At 49.1% G+C, this 21585-nt stretch overlaps 1 protein-coding gene across 1 annotated transcript; it reads left to right on the top strand.

Moving 5' to 3' along the window:
• Positions 1–61: 61 nt before the first annotated feature.
• Positions 62–18402, top strand: DNAJC11 (DnaJ heat shock protein family (Hsp40) member C11). Its single transcript, XM_074161582.1, has 16 exons — positions 62–160; positions 3496–3625; positions 4067–4140; positions 5288–5389; positions 9777–9905; positions 10066–10188; positions 10884–10957; positions 11854–12043; positions 12424–12509; positions 12955–13071; positions 14019–14174; positions 14446–14515; positions 14639–14696; positions 15156–15298; positions 15766–15895; positions 16513–18402. The coding sequence occupies exons 1-16, from the start codon at positions 89–91 to the stop codon at positions 16536–16538; spliced, it is 1680 nt and encodes a 559-aa protein (XP_074017683.1). The 5' UTR covers positions 62–88; the 3' UTR covers positions 16539–18402.
• Positions 18403–21585: the final 3183 nt, after the last annotated feature.

The raw sequence follows: 21585 nt of genomic DNA, 5'->3' as shown, positions 1-21585 counted from the left end.
AGCGCAGGACCCGGCGCGGGACGCCGCGCTCGCCGCCCGCTCTCGCGGCGCCGGCACGCCCGGCCGCGCGGGGTGAGAGGTCGGGAAGATGGCGGCGGCCTTGGGGGAGGAGGTGCCGGACAACGAGGACTATTACGCGCTGCTCAACGTGCGGCGGGAGGTAGGCACGGCGGCGGCCGTAGCGGGGCCGGGCGGCGGCGGCGGAGCCGGGCGCTGGGGCGAGGCGGCGGGGCCGGGCGGGCCGTGACCCCGGTGCCCGGCGGGGCGGGCCGCGGGCGCTGCGGGGCCCGGCGGGCGGGAGCGTCCTCGGGCCGCGGTGAGGCGGGCGCTGCCTGGGAGCGGGGGCTCGGCGGCGGGAAGGGGACGGCGGGGCGGGGGGTGTGCGCGGGGCGGGCGGGTCTGAGGGGATTCTCCCCGCTCGGCGGTCTCGGGGCGGGTGGGAGCTCGGTCTGAGGCTCGCCCCCCCGGTACCGGTACCGCACTCATCCCGGTGTGCGCTCGTCCTCGCTGTGACCAGCGCTGTGCGGGCCGTCCAGATGCTTCCAGATCGGAAGCAGCCGCGTTTTTTGCAATACCCTTCTCTCATCAAAGAAAAGGAGGATCAGCAGCCCTCGTTTCATTTTTAGCAATAGGCCGGTATTAATTGATGCGATTTCATTACAGTAGAGCAGTTTGGAACTCACTGGGAGATAAATGCTTCGTTTATAGTAACAGACAAATCACCAGAGATCTGAATGTGCAGGCTGTGCTGTAGTTTGTTTCATCAAAGGCAATAGCAATATGTATACCTACCAACCAACGTATATGTTACACCTGCCAACCTAAATGATTCGATGACTCTATACTATATCTATCTATGTATGTGTATATATATGTAAGCAGACTTGTCTATTCACACACGCCAGCCTACATGTTAACAGCTCCCTAATGCCGTGCAGTAAAGTGTGCTCTTTTTCGAAAAATTTCTGTGCGACTCAAGCCCGAGTCGTGTTAAACGCCGACGGGCCGTGCCCTTAGATCACTCGACAGGCTGAGCAACTCACCCTCCCGAGCGCCAGCAGCGTGCGGATGTGGAGGTTAAAAGAGAGAGGCAGGAACCGCACGGGGGCTGCGGCTGCGGCTGCCCGGGCAATTAACAGCAAAGGCTTAATAGTTAACTCAGCTGGGCTTTCTGTGCTCCGCTGGAGACCAGAAAATTCAGGTTTGGTGCAGCAGGGAGCTGGGAACCAAGTTAGAATGGTCTGTGAGGGAGTAATTCCGACTGAGAGTAGTAGCTGCTTTGTTAATTACCCCTTGCTAATTAAATTCAGTAGTATCATCCTGCGTAGCAGTGGAATGCAGTGCACTCTCATTTCTGTGTGCTGAGCCAGGCTCCTGTGAGGTGGCAGCTGAGCTTAAAATAATAGTTAACCGCTGAACTCGCAGCCTGGTGAGCAGAGTCGCTGCCGAGCAGTCGCTCTCCTCTGTGCCTGTACATAGACGTTTAATCTTTTCTAGACTTCAATCCACTAAAAACGTGGTGGCATGTTTGAGATGTTAAATGAAGCCGTTTAAACCCCAAGTAGGGAGATGGGATGCCTTTTAATTTTGTCTGGAATTTTGGTAATAAAAATGTAACTTACATATTATTATTACTGACTTATGTATTTCATTGCAACTTGAAATGATGTCAGTATTTCTTTAGCAGTTTCTAAGAGGCTATTGCTCATGAAATATTGAACCAATGACCCAGGCTATTTGATGATGATGAAAGGCCCAATCTAATGTTTTATTGAACATGGCATTTATGAAAAATAGAACTGCTCATTTCTATTATATAATCAATAGCACATTAAACCATTTATCATTAATTTGATTAAAGAATGCCATTTTAGACCTATATGTTCCCCTGCCTTCTCAGTCGAGTCTAAATTCGATGTCCGAGAAAGCACAAGGCAGTAAAAAGAAATGAGCTAATGAGGAGCTACATTTACTGTCTTGGGGCCAGCAAATTTGGCAGGTCCCCTTTTGCTACATCATTTTGAAGCGTTACATGAAATAGCACAAATGGGCAGAGAAAATATTTATTCTCATCTCTCGTCAAAATGGAACCATTTTCTTGCTTTGGTATACGAACGTGTTTCTTCAAAGAAAATACAGTTTCTCCTTACCACAGTCTGGGAAAAGATGTTACTTTAAGAAACGAACTTTTAGGGCCTTTATTTCCATGGTGAAAGCTTGGGAACTGTGAAGGCTTCAGTCCCTGAAGAGCGTTAAGAGTAAATGGAATTTGTGTCTTTTAATTCTGTCATTGCAAGTCATTTTCTGGGCACCCCTCTCTCGCGGGCTGGCGCTGCCCTCCTGTGTGTTGTAACCCCCAGGGTGACAAAAGGGCTGACGTTTGCTCGAAGGAGGCAGCTGGTACCCGAAGTGTTGGTGCCATTATTTTACTCTGCGTATTTCTCCCAGTGCAGAGAGGCGGCATCCTGCTCCCTGCTCCCCGGACACTGATTTTTGCCAGGACGGTTTTGTAGCTGGCCAGTGAGTGCTCTGTGCCGCTGCCTTTTGGGGAAGTTCTGGCTGGTTTTGGGAACTGCACGTGTAACTAGGTGTTAGCCAGGCTCCGGGGAACTGCTGCCGTGTAAGGACTGCTGCAGGAGTGAGGTGAGAAAGGGGAAGTTACCAGGGCTCGCCAGAGCTGAAAAATAATATTGCTGAGAGGCTGTGTCCTGGGAGATGATGATGGAAGGAGTGGGGCATTTATTCCATTGATTCTAATTCCCAAATCTGTTTCCACCACATGTTTGTGGAACGAGGCCAGGTGCCGTCTAAAATTCCAGAGTGGTTGTGGTAAAGAAGAGGGCTTTTTTTTATCTTGATGCATTTAGAGACACGGTGTTCTCCTGGCTGTCCATCTCCAGCAGATGATGCGCTGTCCCTTCCCGCGGCACAGTCGAGCTCTCACTGTACAAAGGGAGGTGCCGGGGAGCAACAGCGAGGGGTGAACGTGAGACTGCAGCTTTGCATTACTTACCTTTACTGCTGGGAAAAGTCAGTGCTTTTTGATAGTTATAGTATTTACTTGAGGGTTTAAGACTGAAATAGGAGTGAAATTTGATGGATTTAAATGGTTTTTATCCTGAGATGACTTTATTTTTCTGTGCTCTTCTGTGTTGAGTTGAGGAGATGGTATTTTCCTAACAAAAGTAATGGACGGACACAGATCGGTGGGTTTGTGTTTTGTGTGGTTTTTCACTTAACTTGTTACACCCCGGTATACACTGATGAGCTGTTGCTGTCGTTTCTGGCACTGTGAATAGTGCGGATAATACTGCTGTGCATAATTGAACACGTCATTAACTTCTGTAATGAAACAAAAGTCCATTCTTGATTTTGTGTAAGAAGAAGTGGTGCAATGTGACAGCTGATGGACTGCTCCTTCAGGGCTGATCTTGGGGATGCTCTTTTTTAACTAGCACTGCTTGTACTTTAAGTCACTTTTACTGCTTCCCACAGGCCTCTCAGGAAGAGCTGAAGGCTGCCTACCGCCGGCTGTGCATGCTCTACCACCCGGACAAGCACAGAGACCCAGAGCTCAAAACGCAGGCTGAGCGGCTCTTCAACCTCGTTCACCAGGCTTACGAGGGTCAGTGGGAGTATGAAGTTTGCAGAAACTGTTTTCAGGGCTTTTCTAGGGGGAGGGCTGTGTCTTCCTGCTTTTTGAAGAAGATATATATTATTACAAAGTAATAATTACATTTGCTCATGCTAGTGATGCTTTCTTTCCTTTCTGTCCTGTAAATCAGAGGAGCAATGCAGCATAACTTCTGCAATGAGCAAGATGTGGAGTCTCTGTCTTGTTTCCTGCATGCTGTAAATAATCTTTTCACCACTGCCCTTACTTCCAAAAAGACTCTCCCATTCGAGACTGAAGACTGAAAAACAGAAAGGCGGCATGTGAGAAGGTTAAAGGGAGTTAATGTAAAAATTGGATACAACTGTAGAACGACGTGTTTCCAGGATCTGTGCTTGAATTCCAAAGAACACTAGTGTGTCGGTCTGAAATTCTCTTGGTTTTGACTTGCAGTGCTTAGTGATCCCCAGACCAGAGCCATCTATGACATCTATGGGAGGAGAGGACTGGAAATGGAAGGATGGGAGGTGAGAGACATTTCACATCTTATGGCTGCTGGAATTGACTAAACCCCATTTATCTGACATTCTGCTTGTATGGAGCTGCACTGCCACCTTGATGGTAATAAATGCCTGTTTGTTTGTTTGAAGGCATCCTTGTTTAGTTATCTCTGTCCCTGCTGAAACACCGTGATGGATTTTCAAAGAATACTTAGGTTTTTTACTTGACAAGAGAACAATAAACCTGACATTCAGAGTTCCCTAATAGGATATTACCGTGACAGGCAACAGCTTTGTCTGAGACAAATGCGTCGTTATTGTCCATCTAGTCTCATCTTTTTCATCTGAAACTTTTTTTTCGACATCAACTAGCCTCTGAGTTTGAAATTGCTTTTCCTTTCTCTGCTTTTTGGGGTTGTTTTTTTTGTTTGTTCAGTTTTTATGGGCTTTCAAAGAGACCTTGGCCATTCCTGGCTTTCCTGTCGCTAAGTCCCCTTCCCAGCCTCTGCTGGTCTTAGTTGATTGAATTTGCTGTTTCCTGCAGAATCAGATTGGTTTGGGTCTGGTCGGTGCCAGGGTCACATTTAGAGTTAGTAACAGGAAATGTGGAGCAGTAGCAGAACGTAACAGACATTTTGGAGCTGCTTGTGGCAGACTTGGTCTTACTTTGAAAAGCCCGATCCAATACTCTTTCCATCCATACCAAGAGCCATACCTGTTTAAAGCCCTCAGACCCTGGGACGCATAAGGTAAACAGATGGGAGTCAGTGTAGCCTAAAACACAAAGCTTCATCACTTTATCTCAGGGCAGGTGCTTTCAGTCGTTTTCATTTTTGTGGCTATACCCAGCAGAGAAGTTAATGTTCAGCTATTGCTGCAGGATCTCGTGCTTGTGGTCTGAGAGCTTCCTGCCCTGGTTTTGTCCAGGGAATAGAAATAACAAGACTGTTTTCCCTTCTCTCAGAGCATGGGGTTTCACTCGTTCCTGCTATCCGGTCTGGCCCAGGTGTTTGCTCCCAAACTCTTGAGTACTGAAAGCCGCGCAGAGCGGCTTAGAGCAGTGGCAGGCAGTGTCAGAGCGTGCCCAGGGCAGCGGCTCTCCGTCTGTCAGCAGGGCAGTACCTCCAGCATCCTCCTCCTGGTAATCCTCCGGTTTTCATTTCTCTTTGAGCAGGTTGTGGAGAGGAAGAGAACTCCAGCTGAAATCAGGGAAGAATTTGAGCGTTTGCAGAGAGAGAGGGAAGAGAGAAGGCTGCAGCAGCGAACTAATCCAAAGGTGAGAGGCTTCATCCCAGGCTCGAGGGTGAATCTGTAAGTTATTACCAATATGCAAGGTGTGATGAGCCTGGATGAGGGGCTGTGGTAAATACCCCCGTAGGTATCTACCCTTAGTGAGTTACTTCTCCTTCTTTGAATATGCAGTTTGTCTGGACAATGTAGGGAAAACAGATAATTCTTTGAACAGTAATCCTCTGTTGAAAGTTCTTTTTTTTGTTGAAACATGTACAAGTATAATATCTCTTTCAGCAATTGCATGAAAACAGACCTAACACTGAAACGTTTCTGATTTCTTTCCAAGTGTTCCAAATAAAGTGCAACTCCCTGCAGTTACCTGACAGGTTTTCCCTTCGGCACTGCTGTGGTGTCACAGCAATGCGGGGAGATACTCAAATGCAGCTCTGAAAACGTGAGGCAGCTGCCGAAGCAGCTGGGCAGCAGAGCTCCTCAGCTGGAGCAGAGTCAGCAAAACCCACCGGAACAGGACTGGGGTCTTGCCAGGTCCACAGTTAGTGCCTGCTCTAGGAAAGCTCCATTGCGCGCTCAGGAGGAGGATCATCGAGTGTTCCCTTCCCATCTCTCAGTCTGTTTGAGCAGCCACAAACTGACAGCAAATGACCCACTGCGCATCTGAGTCTCGGCTCTTCAGAGGTGACCAAGAACACCGTGCTGGGGATGATGTTCTCCTGGTAGCACTGGGATGGCAGAGAGAGGTGGGAATGATGAATGCTCTGAGAGCTGAGAATGCTAATGGCCTTGCGGGCTCTCGGCTTGGTACGTGCTGCAGGCAAACCCAGGTTCTGTCGGGATTGTCACTGAGTGAGGTTCCAGAGCTTGTTGAGTGACAAAAATCTTGGTTCTCATGCAGTGAATAACATTATCCAAGAGCTGCATCTACGCTCACCAAATGCATTCATACTTTAGTTTACCTGTATCAGATCACTGGCTGTTGTGGACGGAGCACAGATACTCAGGACTTGTTTGTGATGGAAGGGTAAAGAAGCAGGAGTATCTGCTGGCAGCGTTATTCCAGGCAGGAAGGGATCTCTGGATGCCATGGAACAGGGAAGTCGAACTGTCACTGCTGGAGATGAAGTGACTGGGGTCAGAAGAGAGTTCTCAGAGAGGGGAATGGTTTTCTCCACCTCCTGCTTCTCCGTGACTTCAGGAATTTGACATTTTATCTGGGCACCTCACCGTGGCTGGGAGCAGTAAAAAGCAGAGCTGCACTGTGAGCCTCAGCCGCCGTGTCCTGCAATAAAATTAGCCATCTGGGTGTTTGCAGCAATTGCTGACTAGCAGCCTATAGAAATGGCTCTCCAGGCAGTGCTCCTGCAGAATTAGGTAGCGCAGCTGTGATCATTTCATACATGAACACAAGTTATTTTAAAATTTCCAACATTTTGTCAGTTCTATAAAACAGTTCCAGCAAAATAAAGCATTTTAACCAGAAATGTCGAGCAATAACCAGATGTAGGCAATTTGGCAGGTTTCAAATTGAGTCTATTATTTGCTTTTAGAGCTTTGTTTTTGCTTTCAAAGACGTGCAGAAGGGTTGAAAAGTTCATCACTTGATTTGAGAAGAACCACTTCCTGTTAGGAGAAATTAAATCGTGTTATTTTCCTGCTGTGGAAGGTCAACATCTAAGAAATGCAGGTCCCTCAAGGCTTGGTCTTGCACAGCTTCCATATGTCACCTTCCAGAAGGTAAATCCCTAGGGAAAAAGGCAAGGAGGGAGGATATTCTTCTCTGGCACACCTCTGAGTTCCATCAGTGAAGGCTGTTGTGTATTGGCAGGATGGCAAATCAAGGTGACTTTAAAAGATGACAGCAGATAACAGCTCTGATGGTTCTGCAGTGCCGTTCCCTGCTGAGCTGCTGCACGTTGCAGCATGGTGCTTGCGTGCACCGCCAGCTCCAGAGCTTTTCCCTGCAGCTCACTCTTTGTGGAGGGATTTTTCCCTTCCAAGGGTCGGCACAGGAGGCTGATGGGGTGTGGGGGGCAGCAGCAGTCCCCCCGCTATTATCCGGTGGCACAGGGGGTGCTGTCCTTCTCTGGGAATATTTTTAACTTTCCCATCTGCTGCTTTTCCTGTGCTTGTGCCGGAGGCAGTTTCCCTGCCAGGATCTATAGACCCCGGAGGGTGACTTCAGCTGCTCGGCGGGAGGTGAGACGTGTGGAGCCACCGCTCCCTTCAGCGAGAGGCCGAGGATCTGCTGAGGAGGGGACGGAGACGCTCCTTTCCTCTGAATGGGTCTGGTGGATTTTTGTGGATAGGTTCAGATGGTTTCCTTTTTTCGCTGGGAGGGATATTTGTTCTCATTCACAGGTGTGAGAAAGGAAATCATAAGATTTTGAGTACGATTGAAAGAAAGGAGTACAATTAATTTCAGGAATGTGTGCGGACCTTGTTGCATCTTTACAAGGAGTACGAGCATTGCAGTGTGACCACAGTACAGTAAGGTGGTTTTCAGTGTTGTTTTTTAGTGCAAATTCTTGAAAAAGTTTTACTGCCGCTTATAGTCTGGTCTGAGTTGAAAACACAATTTTCTGTCTTTTCACCATGCAAATTCAGCACACTTATTACTCACCATGATGTCCCTTTAAAAATGTTTAACTTGGAGTTTAAAGTTGCGATCTGGCAAAGATCCTGCGCTGAATGTGGCACTCCACATGGAAAACCTTTCTTGCCATCCTGTCTCTGTTATGAAGGATCTTGGGTTTTGCACTTCCTTGAATTGAAGAGCATCAGGGAAAAATTGAAATAGCTTTCTCTTTCTTAAAATAAATACTCACCTGTATTTAGACAAATTTTATTGTCCACCCTGGAATTCCATTGAGTGGAGTTGGCACTTTCTGTTTCTCTTTGGCTGTCCTATTCCGTGTCTCAGCCGAGGGCTGGAGAGCAACCCAGGGCAGTGGGCGGTTTTGCCTCGCTTTGCTCTTGTTTTGGCCTCGTTTCAAGGAAGAGCACAATTAGGAGAGGACTGAAATGGAAGAAGCTGCCGGGTCTGGAGAGTGTGTCCCTTGAAGGTGACTTTGCAGATGGTTCCTGAAAAGCAGCCGCCTGTGTAAAGGACAGGAGCTCGTCTTCGGGGCTGCCACAAACACAGCGCTGAGCGTAACCGCTTTGGGTCGTTTGTAAAGAGCTGGGACACAGCCCCTGGCCCAGAGTGCTCCTGGAAATAATCACACCTTCCCCTGTTAAAATATTTGTCTAATTTTTGCTGTGTAACAAATCAGAAAATAAACATTGAGAAGAGGTCGGGAGTCTCCACAGCAAATAAATAGTTGGGAGCCAAACCAGAGAGAAGTTTTGAGTCCTGTCAAACTCTGCAATTCTTCCTGTATTTTTAGTTCAGCATTTGATTGGAGTGGGGTAAGCAAGGGAAAATGCTCACTTGGATCGAAATAAGAAATTATTCCCTCCGTGCTTGGACTCTGAGTGGTTTTTGTACCAACCCAGCTCTTGAGTTTCTATACAAACTGCTCAGAGTTCATTCTCTGCTGGTGCACAGAGGAGGGGTTTTTTTATTGCAACTGGTACGTTTGGTGTGAGCTTTAATAGGTCTATAGGGGAGGTTTCCAAAGCCTCTTGAAGTTATATGACCCAGACACGGATCTAATTGTGCCCTTTCCCAATAAGCCCACTCTTGCAGTTCGGCTGAGTGAGCACAGCAGCAGGTAGCCAGACTATTTAGCTGTGGCCTGGTTTTTTGTAGGAATAATCTTTTCTATGGTCTGAGAAAGGAAATATTTACCACTTGGTACAAGTCTGTTTTGTCAAGCTTTTCTTCTGATTACAAGATATAGACTAAGAAAAAGTAAATAAACTCAGAAGAAAACATTTAGCGGATTTCTGGCCAAGTTCCACTGAAGAAAATCAATTTCTAAAATATATTATTAAAACTTCTAAATACTGACAGCAGTCAGTTGTGGGGGAAGAAGAAACCTGCTGTGTAAGTGTGTTCTACCTACTTCTGTCATGTGTCACAACAGGAAAATTAACTCCTGGTATGACAAGTTGCATTCCTGCTGAAAAACTGTCTTTTATCCAGTTTAGTTCATGGTTTGTATTGCTGTTTTAGCATATTGTAATCGTTCATTTTAGTTTGTCTTGAATGCATTGGTTTGTGTCTGTTTGTTTGTGTCTGTTTGTTTGGTGGTTTTGTTTTTGGGTTTTTTTGTGGTTGGACTCGATCTCAAAGGTCCCTTCCAACCATGAAGATTCTGTGAAATGCATTTTAGAGTGGAAAAGGTAATTGCAGAAAAAGAAGGAACTGCCAAAACCTGTACTGATACAGGAGGACGGATTAGCCATTTGGCCTGTAAATGTTGGGTGGTTGTTAATGCTGAGTACTCCTTTCACTCCTCATTCCCTAGGGAACAATTAGTGTTGGAATAGATGCCACTGACCTCTTTGATCGCTACGACGAAGAATACGAAGATGTGCCCGGGAGCAGCTTTCCCCAGATTGAGATAAACAAGATGCACATCTCCCAGTCCATCGAGGTGAGGGGGGGGGTGGGGGCAGCGGGGCCCGAGCCAGCGAGGCACGGCAGCACAGGGCCACCCCAAATGGGACCCCTGCCATGGTTGTGTCCTTGCAGAACATGCATTAAATGTGTGAATGGGGATCAGAGTAATTGGTAACAACATACTCCTTTTTCAGGCACCACTGACCGCCACAGACACAGCAATTCTGTCTGGTAACCTTTCCACCCAGAACGGGAATGGAGGTGGATCGATTAATCTTGCTCTGAGACGAGTGACATCTGCCAAGGGATGGGGAGAGGTAAGAGTTCTGGCTGCTATGCGTTTTTATCTCCAGTCTATTTCAGGCTGCTTGGATTAGTTACCTACTGTTTATTTTCTGTAGGGAATTTCAGCTCTGGTTCATCTCATTTTGTACATTCTGTGGAATGTAGAAAAAAGAATTCTTGAAGGAATTTGAGAAAAAGGGAATACCAAACCTTGTTTTTTCTTAATTGTTTCCCCTTTCCATTTGTCTGTGCATTTTGGACTTCACTTACGCTGGCAGAATTGTTACCCATTGTCTCTGGGGCCTTTCCAATTTCACTGGAGCCTCCCAGGTGCCTTCAGGAGGCTGTGACCATGGAGCAGTGTGATAGTTTGCCTTCGCTTCACAAACGACTCTGTTCACAAGGGAAGAAGTTCTGGGGGAAAACAGACCAACTCCCAGGCAGATACGGTCTGGGGCTGCGATGGAGGGGTTTCCTCCGATTGTGCTGGTGCTCGTAGCAGTAACAGCCCGGAGCACTGCGAACCTGGCTTGGTCTTGTGAGGACCCTGCTTGGTGAGACACCTCCTGCTCTGAACGCAAAGGCAGCAGAACAGGGAGGGTGCTGAAATGTGTGGCAAATGTTACTCGAGTGAAATGTCTGTAAAGTAAATGATGCTTGTGAAGTGCTTTGTCACTGTTGTAAAAGAAGTTTTCTTCTGACAATTTGGCATTGTGCATTTAAACAGCTGGAGTTTGGAGCAGGAGACCTTCAGGGGCCTCTCTTCGGTCTGAAGATATTCCGTAATCTTACACCAAGATGGTAAATATTAGAAAAATGGTCTAATGGTTAATATTCTGCACTAAGGAAGCAAAAGGCTTGAATTCATATTAAATAAAATGAATTAAATAAATAATTAGATAAAATACACAATGGTTTATAGAATCCCGTACAGCTCAGAATGATAGGAGTGGCTTTCTGCAAACTAGTGATATGGGGAAACTCAAAAGACTGTGCTATCTGATCATTGTGAATCATAACATGTAAATAAAGCTCCCTGGTGTTTCAGTCTCAGCATCTGTGGCTCTTCTGGGACTTCCATGTATGAGACCGAGTTTCTGACAGCAAAAGAGGAGATGATATGTCATATTTTAGGGAAGTAACGCCAAATTTGCTACTGGCATGCTGTCTGTTTACAAATGAACAGAGGTCTCGGGTCGTGACTGGAGACATATGTTAGAGCATCGTAGGGTCCAGTGTAGACTCCCTTCTTTTCAGATCTTCTAACTTAGTAAATATGCCATTCCTCAGAGCTCATACTAGGGTCTTGTTCCCTGTAGAGTCCTTTAATGCTGGTTTTTGGAGCTGATGCTCGAGGATTATTAAATAGCAGGGCTGCTGTCTTCTAGCAGTGTTCTGCCTCTCCAGCAGACCAGACTCTCTCTGCTGTGGGCAGGAAGGGTGAAGGCTGGAGAGCAGCTGTGTTGGCTGCAGCGTTGTGGCACACACCAGTAAACTGGGCATGAGCCTGCTCTTCTGGGCAGCACTGCAGTCGGTGCAGTCTAAATTAGTTTGGAGTTCTTCCTGAAACTCTCAGACATTGTGCTCTTTGCAGGATAGTCTCTGCGTATTCAGCACGGCTCCTGGGCAGGAAGGAGTTGGAGGCCATCTGGGAGCCTGTGTTTTATCACTGATGAGGATTTCCTTATTTCTCCCAGTTTCATCACTACAAACTGTGCCCTGCAGTTTTCGTCCCGCGGGATCCGCCCCGGCCTCACCACGGTCCTTGCCCGCAACCTCGACAAGAACACGATGGGCTACTTGCAGTGGCGGTGGGGCATCCAGTCAGCCATGAACACCAGTATTGTCCGGGATACAAAAACCAGCCACTTCACCGTGGCGTTACAGGTGAGAGTCCTGTCGCTGTATGTGGGAGACGCTGATAGCATCCCATGTGAGGGAAGTCTCTCAGCTTTTCTGTCCCAGCAGTATTTTGTCCTGGGGCTAGGGAATAACGCAGCGGCTGGTACTGTCTCGGTCAGACATGTAACGTGGGTAAGCAGCTGCGTCTGGAGAGCACAACGCTTTGCACCCAACGCTGTGATGTGCTGCACCCAATGTGGATCAGCTCAGATCAGGGTCAGAGACTGCAGAGATTGCAGGCTGTATGAGTAAGTGGCAAGTGTTGCTGTTTCCTGTGCCACTAAAGGATAAGACAGGAAATTTGGGGGAACGTTCAGTGGTGGCTGAGGGCCCGTTTTCATACATGCGTGCCTCTTGTATTTCAGCTGGGAATCCCCCATTCTTTCATGATGGTCAGTTATCAGCATAAGTTTCAGGACGAGGATCAAACACGAGTGAAAGGTTCTCTCAAGTAAGTGTGCAAGAGGAAATTCACATTGCTCACGGCCTGAAGAATCTCTCGTCTGCTGCCATAGGCCTCCAGGTTCCACACAACTCAAACGCTGCTGTGGTCTTTGGGAATCTGCTCTTCGTTAAATAAGTCTAGTAACCACTGAAATAAATGTCACGGAGGCTTAGCTCTCTGTGCCTCTTTGGATAAGTGGGACTTAAAATACCTGTGTGATAGTTTATATCATCACTAGTAAGAAAATGAGAAGTTCTTGTAGTCTGTTTAGTATTTTACAAGATGGAAAGGTTAATCTCATCTTGTAGATACACAGTGAATCTTCCAGTAGCCAACATCTGCTGCACACAGATGTGTTTGCATGTTTTATTTGTTGGGGAATTACAGGATTCGGTAGAGAGGAATTCAAGAGTCTTGCCTGTCTTACCAGTATTCGGTTCATTCATTCTAGGGCAGGTTTCTTCGGGACCATAGTGGAGTATGGAGCAGAGAGGAAGATCTCCAGACACAGCATTTTAGGAGCCACCGTCAGCGTTGGTGTCCCCCAAGGAGTGTCTTTGAAAATCAAGTCAGTCCAAGATTACAACTCTGTTTGCAGAGGCTGACCATAACCCGCGTTGTCGTTGTGTTTCCGATGTTCAGGTGGGAAGGTCCCAGTCTCAGGGTCTATCGATGTATCGCTGTGTATTGCAGCTGCCCCCTCTCTAGCACAAGGGGTGCCCGTGGGCAGCGATGCGTGCCTTCTGCTGGGGTCACTGAGCCTCAGCTGCCTCTCGTGGGACTAGTGGGGGTGTGCCTCAAAATACTCTGAAAATACAGCTTAAAGTATGGTTTGGAGCATTCTGGTAAATGGATGCAAGATTTCCAAAAATATTAGTAGTAGAAGTGTATTTAATTGCATTCCGTTTTTATAACACTGCACACAAGAATATACTCGAATTAGTGAATTATCGTTAACTAATATAGGTGATTCTACTGTTGATGAGGGGCAGCTCACAGAGGGGCAGAGCTCGTTAAGGGTTCATATACTGATGTGCATTTTTAACTGGTGCCAGCAGAGGGCGCGCCAGAGGCCGCTGCCCCAAGAAAGCGAATGTTTTCTAGAATAAATACTTTTTTAAGACTCAGAAAAATGTTAATGTTCTCCTTCCTTGAAGGCACTTGCCGGTGTTGTGAACATAGACCTTCTCTATAAGCATTTTATTTTCTCTTTATGATGGTGTTGGTCCCTTTCCCTGGTTAAATTAATGACCAAATACATTCTTCTAAGACTCAGCCACTTTAGCATGGTCAGGTACTGTCACAAGAGAACTCTCCTACATAAAAGTCTGGCTGTGGGTGGCGTCAGCTCTGTCTTACCATTGTCTTGGTTCGGTTTATCAGATTTTCTCCCTTTTCATCTCTCCTTTGGCTCAGCAGTTGTTCAGCAGCAGACACTGCCGCTGAGTGGACTTAATCAAGTGCATTAAACTCTGCGTTTCCTCTCACCTGGCACTCTGATCTTTTTTGTTCCAGGCTGAATAGGGCAAGCCAGACCTACTTCTTCCCTGTCCACCTAACAGACCAGCTGCTCCCCAGTGCTGTCTTCTATGCCACCGTGGGACCTCTAGTTATCTACTTCGCCATGCACAGGCTCATCATCAGACCCTACCTCAGGGCACAGAAGGAGAGGTGAGCTCCTGAGGCTGTTTTAAATCCGGAGCTGGGAGGTCCTGCTCGGGTGCTCTGGGAGCCTGGTGCAGAGGCTGGGATCTCTGCGGTTCACTCTATCATCAGTGCTACCAAGGTCTGGAAGCCTACCAAAATAGTTTGAAAGGTGGGGAAGGACCTTAAAACCGAGCTCGTTTGTGTGAAGTGATGGGTCAGGTTAATTGGGTTGGGTAAGCAGACATCTGAGTCCCATCACTGTGTGGCCCTGACGTGATGTTCACCCCATGTGCAGGGAGCTGGAGAAGCAGAGGGAGAACACGGCCAGTGACATCCTGCAGAAGAAGCAGGAAGCTGAAGCTGCGGTAAGTCTCTCCCGTAACTAATCCCCCTTGGCTAAAGGAAGCTGTTTTCACTCGGGGCTTTTCTCTTTTGGACACCGTGTCTGACACTGCTTGATTTTTGCTCTGCCCCTTGTGTCGTGACAGGTCCGGTTAATGCAGGAGTCTGTCCGGAGGATAATTGAAGCGGAGGAAGCCAGAATGGGTAAAGATAACAGCACCATTTACTTGCTCCGTAGATTTGGAGAGAGGAAGGAACAGTGCAAAGGCTGGGGGGCTTATGGGGAGAAATGCAGGTATCGTTTCTTCATTTCCACCCGTAACGAAGCACAGTGTAATTGCTGTTGTGCATATGGTGGGGAGGTTCCATTATGATTTGGCTTCTGGTGCCTGAGCTTAGTAGGGACCAGCTGAATATCATCTTGGGACAAGCTGGGAGGTGCATCAACAGGCTGAAGTCAATAGTCTGGATTCACCTCTTCACAAAAGAGAGGCGTGTGATACATCTGTGCAAAAGCTGGAGTCTGCAGTTCAGGTTTCGCTGGGCTCTAGCTTTCACCATTTGCTGCTGGGTCAGAAAACGCAGGGATGGTCTTTTCTCAGTGTCTGCCCTGCTGTCAGTGGGAAGCTTTTCATCACATCTGTGATTTCCTGTGAAACACAGGTTTGATTGTAGTGAACGCCTGGTATGGGAAGTTTGTCAATGACAACAGCAGGAAGAATGAGAAGGTGAAAGTAATAGATGTGACTGTGCCCCTGCAGTGCTTGGTGAAAGACTCTAAACTTATCCTCACGGAGGCATCCAAGGTATGTGGTTGTTCTGTCAACACCAGGCTCCAGAGCTCACATGAGTGATGCAGAATCTCGATTGAACTTAGGCTGTCCTGTGGGGGTTTTTCTGGTCCACCTGAGGCCAGTGACTCCAGATCAATTGACAGAACCATTTACACACCAAGTGTTACCAGCCTCCAGGAACCTCTGTTTCTCTGGGCATCTCCAGTGCCAAAGAAACAGTGTCTGCGTGTTTGCAGCGTGGGATGGTGTGTGTTGCAGAGTCTGGGGCTGTACCCAGAAAATTCCCACCCCCAATTCACTCTTTTCTGCATTTAGAATGTGCTACTGGAGAGGCTATTCCTTAGCTTCTCCTCTCATTGGCAACAAAACTCCCTTTTTTTTAATGACACCTTGTTCTGGTGCTAATAAATGTTTTGGGTCAGTTGAAGAGCTGTGAAAGCCCATTCCCTGATGCCTATTCTGTCCTCCTCTGCTTCAAGGCTGGGCTGCCAGGTTTCTACGACCCCTGCGTGGGTGAGGAGAAAAGTTTGAAAGTGCTTTATCAGTTCCGAGGAGTTCTGCACCAGGTGATGTCAGCTGACAACGAGGCCCTTAGGATACCAAAGCAATGTAAGTAGCACGGACTGCTCTGCTGCTTCCCTTAGGAGCCAGTAAAGGAGTTTGGGGGTTCAGAACTGGGGATACTGAAAAGGAGCAGCCATGATACACCTCTGGAGTATGACCTAAGCGAGCTCAGCAGCACCTCTGCGGCTGGTGTGCCATCTAACCCTATATATCTAACTGGAGTTAGGAGCAGAGACCTCCTACAGCTGCTGGTGTCCCTGCTGGGCAGTTCCCAGCATCGGATTGCCCTTTGGGGACTGAATTGAGTGTGTGAAGGCAAGGTGGAGGCTGAGCCAGGTTTCTTCCTCATCCCTATTTATCTGTCTGCCAAAACAATTTTGGGGAAGCGGTATCTGCTAGTGACAAGTTTTACTGGTGGCCCTTTAGGTCTGGGGAGGTGGCTAAAGGGCACAAACCTCGTGTTTACTCTAGTCCAGCTGCCCGGCCCAATTTCAGCAGCACGTCCAACTCGTCAAGCTTCCATTAGTACCTTGGAGATGTGTATGAACGGTGTGTAATTAGCAGCCAGAAGTGTTCCTGTCTGTCCCTGGTAGGGGGGTAGGTTGAAGCTGTGTTCCGTGCGACAGAAGTGGCACGTGTCCGTTTGTTGTTCTTGCCCACAGCTCACAGGATCGATGCAGACGGCTAACTGGGGAGAGCGGGCACCTCCGGAACGGCACCTGGGTCAACGGGAACTATGAAACCTTCCCCCGGACGCTACAGCTTTGAACAGAGACACTTTTATTTTTACTATTCTCTAGCAGGCAGTGTCCTGCCGGTGTGTTAGGAGACAAAATGAGAGAACCTGCTTCTCCAGGTGGCTCCAAGGCAATACTGCTCTGAATTGTGGCTCAGTAACCAATAAAGCAACGTGACTCTGAACGCGCGGTGCTCTCTGCTGAGGTTGTGCGAGCGGGCACGGAGCTCCCCCTGGCCCACGGCCGAGTCCCTGCTGCTGCCGTTTGGCCACGGTCCCTTCATGTGCTCTCACCTGTATCTTCTCATGCTGAGCAGGGAAGAAGACCTGTTGTTCTCTTCCTGGGGCAGGGAACGTTCCTTTTCTGCTCCTGAGGAGAAGTTCTGTTCTCTGGCTGCCTCCTGGAAAGGCCTCTGTGTAAATCCCTTTGTTGGAAAGAGGACAGAGATTGTTTTCCACCTCAAATCTGTATTTGAAATGTACTTGTTAAGAACAAGTATGTTTGGAATGAAGTTCTTTGCCTTTCGTAGTATCATGGACCTCTTCAGCATGAATCCATCCAGCTGCTCGTTTCAGACACTGCTATTCCAGACAAGGACACGGGGGGTGCTCATTAATTCACCTGCCACCCAGAACCACGTACTGTCATGGTTTTCAAGGAAAGAGGAAAGCAAATGGGGGAGAAGGACAGCAATTCATTTCATTTGGTTCTGACGCTGCAACTGTTTCTTCCCATCTAATTTATTTCTAGGAGAAAGAGGAAGGTAGTTTATCCAGGGAAAGCGGGCCAGAGTGAGGAAAGATGCCAATGGGTAAAGAGCTGAAAACATACGATTCGGCTGCCCTTTCTAAAAGCACCAGTTATGATGTAAGTCCATTGGATCATGCTTGCAGTGATTTCCCAGCAGAAGGGGCAGTTCTGTCCCGGTGACGCCGCAGATGGGAACGGCAGCGTCTGCTGTACCCTGCGTGCGGCAGCAGGACCCAGGTGTGTCACAGGGAAAGGAGCGGCGGGGGCTGCTGCTCAGTCCTGCTCTCGGAGAGTCCCAGAACAGCCCCCACTGCTCACAGCGAGAGATGGGGGTAAGGACCCCGTCCCTTGGCGGTCGGTGGTTGTTCTTGACAACAACTACCATGAACCGTTTCCTGACACTGACCTGGCCCCGTCTGCTGTGCGAGGGTGGTTCTCTCTGCTCCGGTCACTGTAGCTGGAGAACTAGAGTTCTGAGAACAGACTCATTTGAGCCAGTCTGAAAGAGATGCCCCCGCTCTAAAAAGAAGTCGATACAGTGGCGGGGCGTTCACTTGCTTTTATTAAAAACACAACAAAACTCTTCATTCGTGACCAGCTCCTGGTGCAGGATTTTATTCCACTGACGACCAGTGTTCTGTTGATCTGAAATGAAATGTAAAATGTGCAATAAATTATATTCAGCTGAAAAGTAGCCCCTGTTCCCTTGGCAGCTGTAGGACACTCCCGAAAAGCGAGGGTTGCAGGTTCTGTAGGTGTAACTGCTCTCTCTGTCACCTCCTGCTCATCGGCCTCTTTGGGTGACTTTCTCTGTAACGAGTTGAACAGGGCAGAAACCCCCACCAGGAATTCCTTTTCCCCATTGTCTCCCTGCATGAAGCGTGTGGCCAAGAGTCTGCAGTGACCAGGATGCGGGAAAACACTCCCAGGAGGAGAATCAAGTGCATCAACAAGTGCAAAACGGCAACACCACATTTAGTGGTGACGGCCAAGAGGAACAGCAGAGCAATGACCCCGAGGAGTGATTTCATGAACAGAAGTTTGCACAATAAAACAATTCTCCTCGTTTCTGACAGCTTCCTGAGACAGTTTCTGCTGCCTTGAAAGTGTTTTCTTGCATATTGTGTCCATTAAAGTGTAGAGAAATAACGACGTGATTCTACAAACTGCTTCAGTGCTTCAGGAGATCCCGAGGTTTCACTACGCTCAAACAATAACCCTTCTGAGAGCGGAGTGCCTTGGTCCTGCTCCAGCAGCTAAAGCCTGTGATGGGGCAGCATCTTTGGGTGCAAACCTTAAAATGCCACAGAAAAGGAGGTGACGCGTCCGTCTAATTGACCCAGGAAATGCCTAAAGCGCCCCAATAAGGATCTGAGAACACACTCCTCTTTTCAGCCAGAGCCTTTAAACTGGAAATTCTCGAGCTGGAGGAGGTACAGGTTTAGGATTTACTTCTAGAGTCTTCCCTTACCCTCCTGTGCGTGCTCTCGGCTGGGACAGCCGCGTCCCGGGGTGGCCCAGCCGGTGACAGGCTACAGGAGCCAGAGCTCTGGCACTGGTTCAGCCGTAGGAACCACCCAAACCCCGTCCCACGCTTCTCAGCCGGTGGGTTCATGCCCGGGGAGGGCTCAGCCGGTGGCGAGGGCTGGCATCTGGCGGGTGGTTTCCACCATCACAGCCCTGTTCTCCTCTGAGACCGGACAGGGTTTTCCTCCTTCCTTCTCTCGAATGGCAGAGGAGTTTGTGCAAGGGGCTGATGAACCTTAACTTTGTACTTTGAGCATTTGAATTTGTGACTCTCCTTAAAGCAAAACCCCCTCACGATGAAAAGACACAGGCCTTGTCCCGGTCCCTTGGCTGAGCATCAGAAAAAGTCTAAAGTTTGTTTTTCCCTGCCAGCTCAGCCCCCCTGGGGCTCAGACTCTCCCTTTTCTCCTCCTCTCAAGTGCAGCGAGTGCCCTTCCCCAGCCCTGCGGCCGCAGCAGCAGCTTCTTCTCTGCAGCAGCCGATGCTCCAGCTCCATTCTTGCCTCCCCACGGTGTTTGTTCTTGTCTGAGTTGTGTCCGCACGGTGGAGTCCGCTCCCTGTCCCGTCCCTTCCCTCGGAGCCAGGGCTTGGGTCGGTCTCTCCTGCTGAACGGTGACTCCAGCCCTTCTCCTGTCCTTACTTCCCATCAGTCCAGTTTTACAGAGACTCTAAGAGTAGCCCCACTTAAGAACCCACTGCTTTCACCACCACCATTTCTGCTCTGTGAGAAGCTGCCATTTTACAGCTACAGCTCCCTGGGGGTTCTGAAGGCTCTGTAAAATGCAAAATTACACACAGAATTAACACAGAAGCTGTAGCAGCCGGAGCTTTGCTTCCGATACGGTCCAGTGCCATCCCCAAAGACAACCCACCTTTTAAGTTTGCCGAGGTGTCAAGGCTGCTGCTTTGAACACAGCACCTTTGGGGTGGTGACACGAAGAGGAGCTGAGGGGTGGCACCAGTGTCCCTTTGCTGGTTTGGGGTCCTCAGTGCCTCCTGCCGTGGGGCAGGGGTGGGAGGGAAGGAGCTCTCCTTCCACGCAGCTCCCAGAGGGTTTAAAGGGGTTTTTTGGGTTCTGAGGCCGGTCTTTGCCGGGCAGACACAGCACAGCCCAAGGTCCATTTCTGAGGCTGCAGTGCCCGGTCCTGCAGGGACCAGGCTCTTGGGCAAGTGGGAGGGGCATTGGGGCCACCTTGGCCAGTCTCACCTGGTGTGATTTGCCCTGCCCCACGCCTGGCTCCTACGTACCGAGCCTGGCATTCAGCCTGCCTCTCCTCTCCACCACCTGACCCCAGCCCTCTCCGGGGCTCGCACCAGCCCTCACACCACTCAGCAGGTCCATCAGCGAGCCCAGTTCGGCCACTCTGGGCTCCCAGAGCCGCCGGCAGCACCTGCCCCCATCGCCCCACCCTGCGCCAGCGACGGGACCCACCGCAGCTGCTCACGGCAGAGGGTGGGTGAAGAGCAACCGCTCCAGAGAGAGGAGGGGATCCCGCCAGCACGAGGTGTTGGGAGCGCTCCCCATCCCTCCTGGCTCCCCACGTCCCTCGGGGAAGAGCACCCGAAGCATCAAGTCTCGCTGCCACCTGCACAAACTGCTTCACACCCCAGTAAATCATAACAGCAGACTCCTGAGTTCGGAATAAAACAAAATCATTGTTCACTTGTTTCACATTTAAGAAAAAAAGATGTTTCATTAAAACAGTTTTAATGAAAAAATAAAGTTCTGAATTAAACTATAATTATACATGGCTGGAAGTGATGAACTAAAAGAATGGAGATGTTACTTTTTTTTTCTTCTCTCTCTGCTGATATCGTGACGTGCTGGACTTGTCAGACCCCATCTACCAGGATAAATCTGAAAAGGGAACAGAACGAGAGTCAGTCACACCGACCAGTGTCGGGCCTCTGTGAAAAGGAGCCAGTTCGCGTGGCAGTTCAGCCTTTCCGCCATAAAAGCTGGAGGAACGCGTTCCACGGAGGCCCAGTGGAGTTGCAGACACACCGTAAACACAGAGAGACAGATTTTCAGGGCAGGTCCAGCCCTTATGCAGCTCGCGACCGGGATCTTCCAAAGTCTTTCCCTTTGCAGAGTGAAATGGCAGCATTTGAGAACTTTGGTTATTTTTCTGGCTGCAAAGAACAGTCAGGCAGCCGTCGGGGGCAAGTCTTTGGCAAACACCTCGGTGGTTCCACGAAGCTCCTGGGAGGCAGCACGTCACGGTCTTCGGGTTTTACAGAACCCGGAGCTGGTTTTTGGAACCCGGAGCCGGTTGCTGCAGGTTGGCGGACGGGGTTTGTATAAAGCAGCAGGAGAGAAGAACAGTCGCTCGTGGTGCAGCTCCTTCATCCTGACCCGAGCGGGCAGAGCTCTGGCTCCCCATGTCCCCCAGGCTGGAGCTTTGGCAGCCCCGTGGTGGCCGCCCCAAGGAGGGTCCCTGGCTCCGTGTGCTGGGCAACCCCGTGGTCACCAGCAGGATGCGTCTCCCGATGAGCCGGTACCGGGATAAGGGCAGTCCCCTCACCCGACGTCCCACTGGACACAGCGCTCGTTCCTCAGGTGTAACTTCAGAGAAATACCTCAAAACACACACCGAATAGCTCTGGTCACCCAGGAACACCGCTGCCGTTTCGGTGGCCTCGCACACGAGTCTCTCCCTGTCCCATTTCCCAATGGATTTCCCTCGGGCTGAGGCACCAGGAAGACCAGTGGAAGGACCA

This window comes from Numenius arquata, chromosome 20, assembly GCF_964106895.1.
Source record: "Numenius arquata chromosome 20, bNumArq3.hap1.1, whole genome shotgun sequence".
NCBI lineage: Eukaryota > Metazoa > Chordata > Aves > Charadriiformes > Scolopacidae > Numenius > Numenius arquata.
The sequence above is the reverse complement of the archived record's forward strand: the minus strand, read 5'-3'. Positions and strand labels throughout refer to the sequence as shown.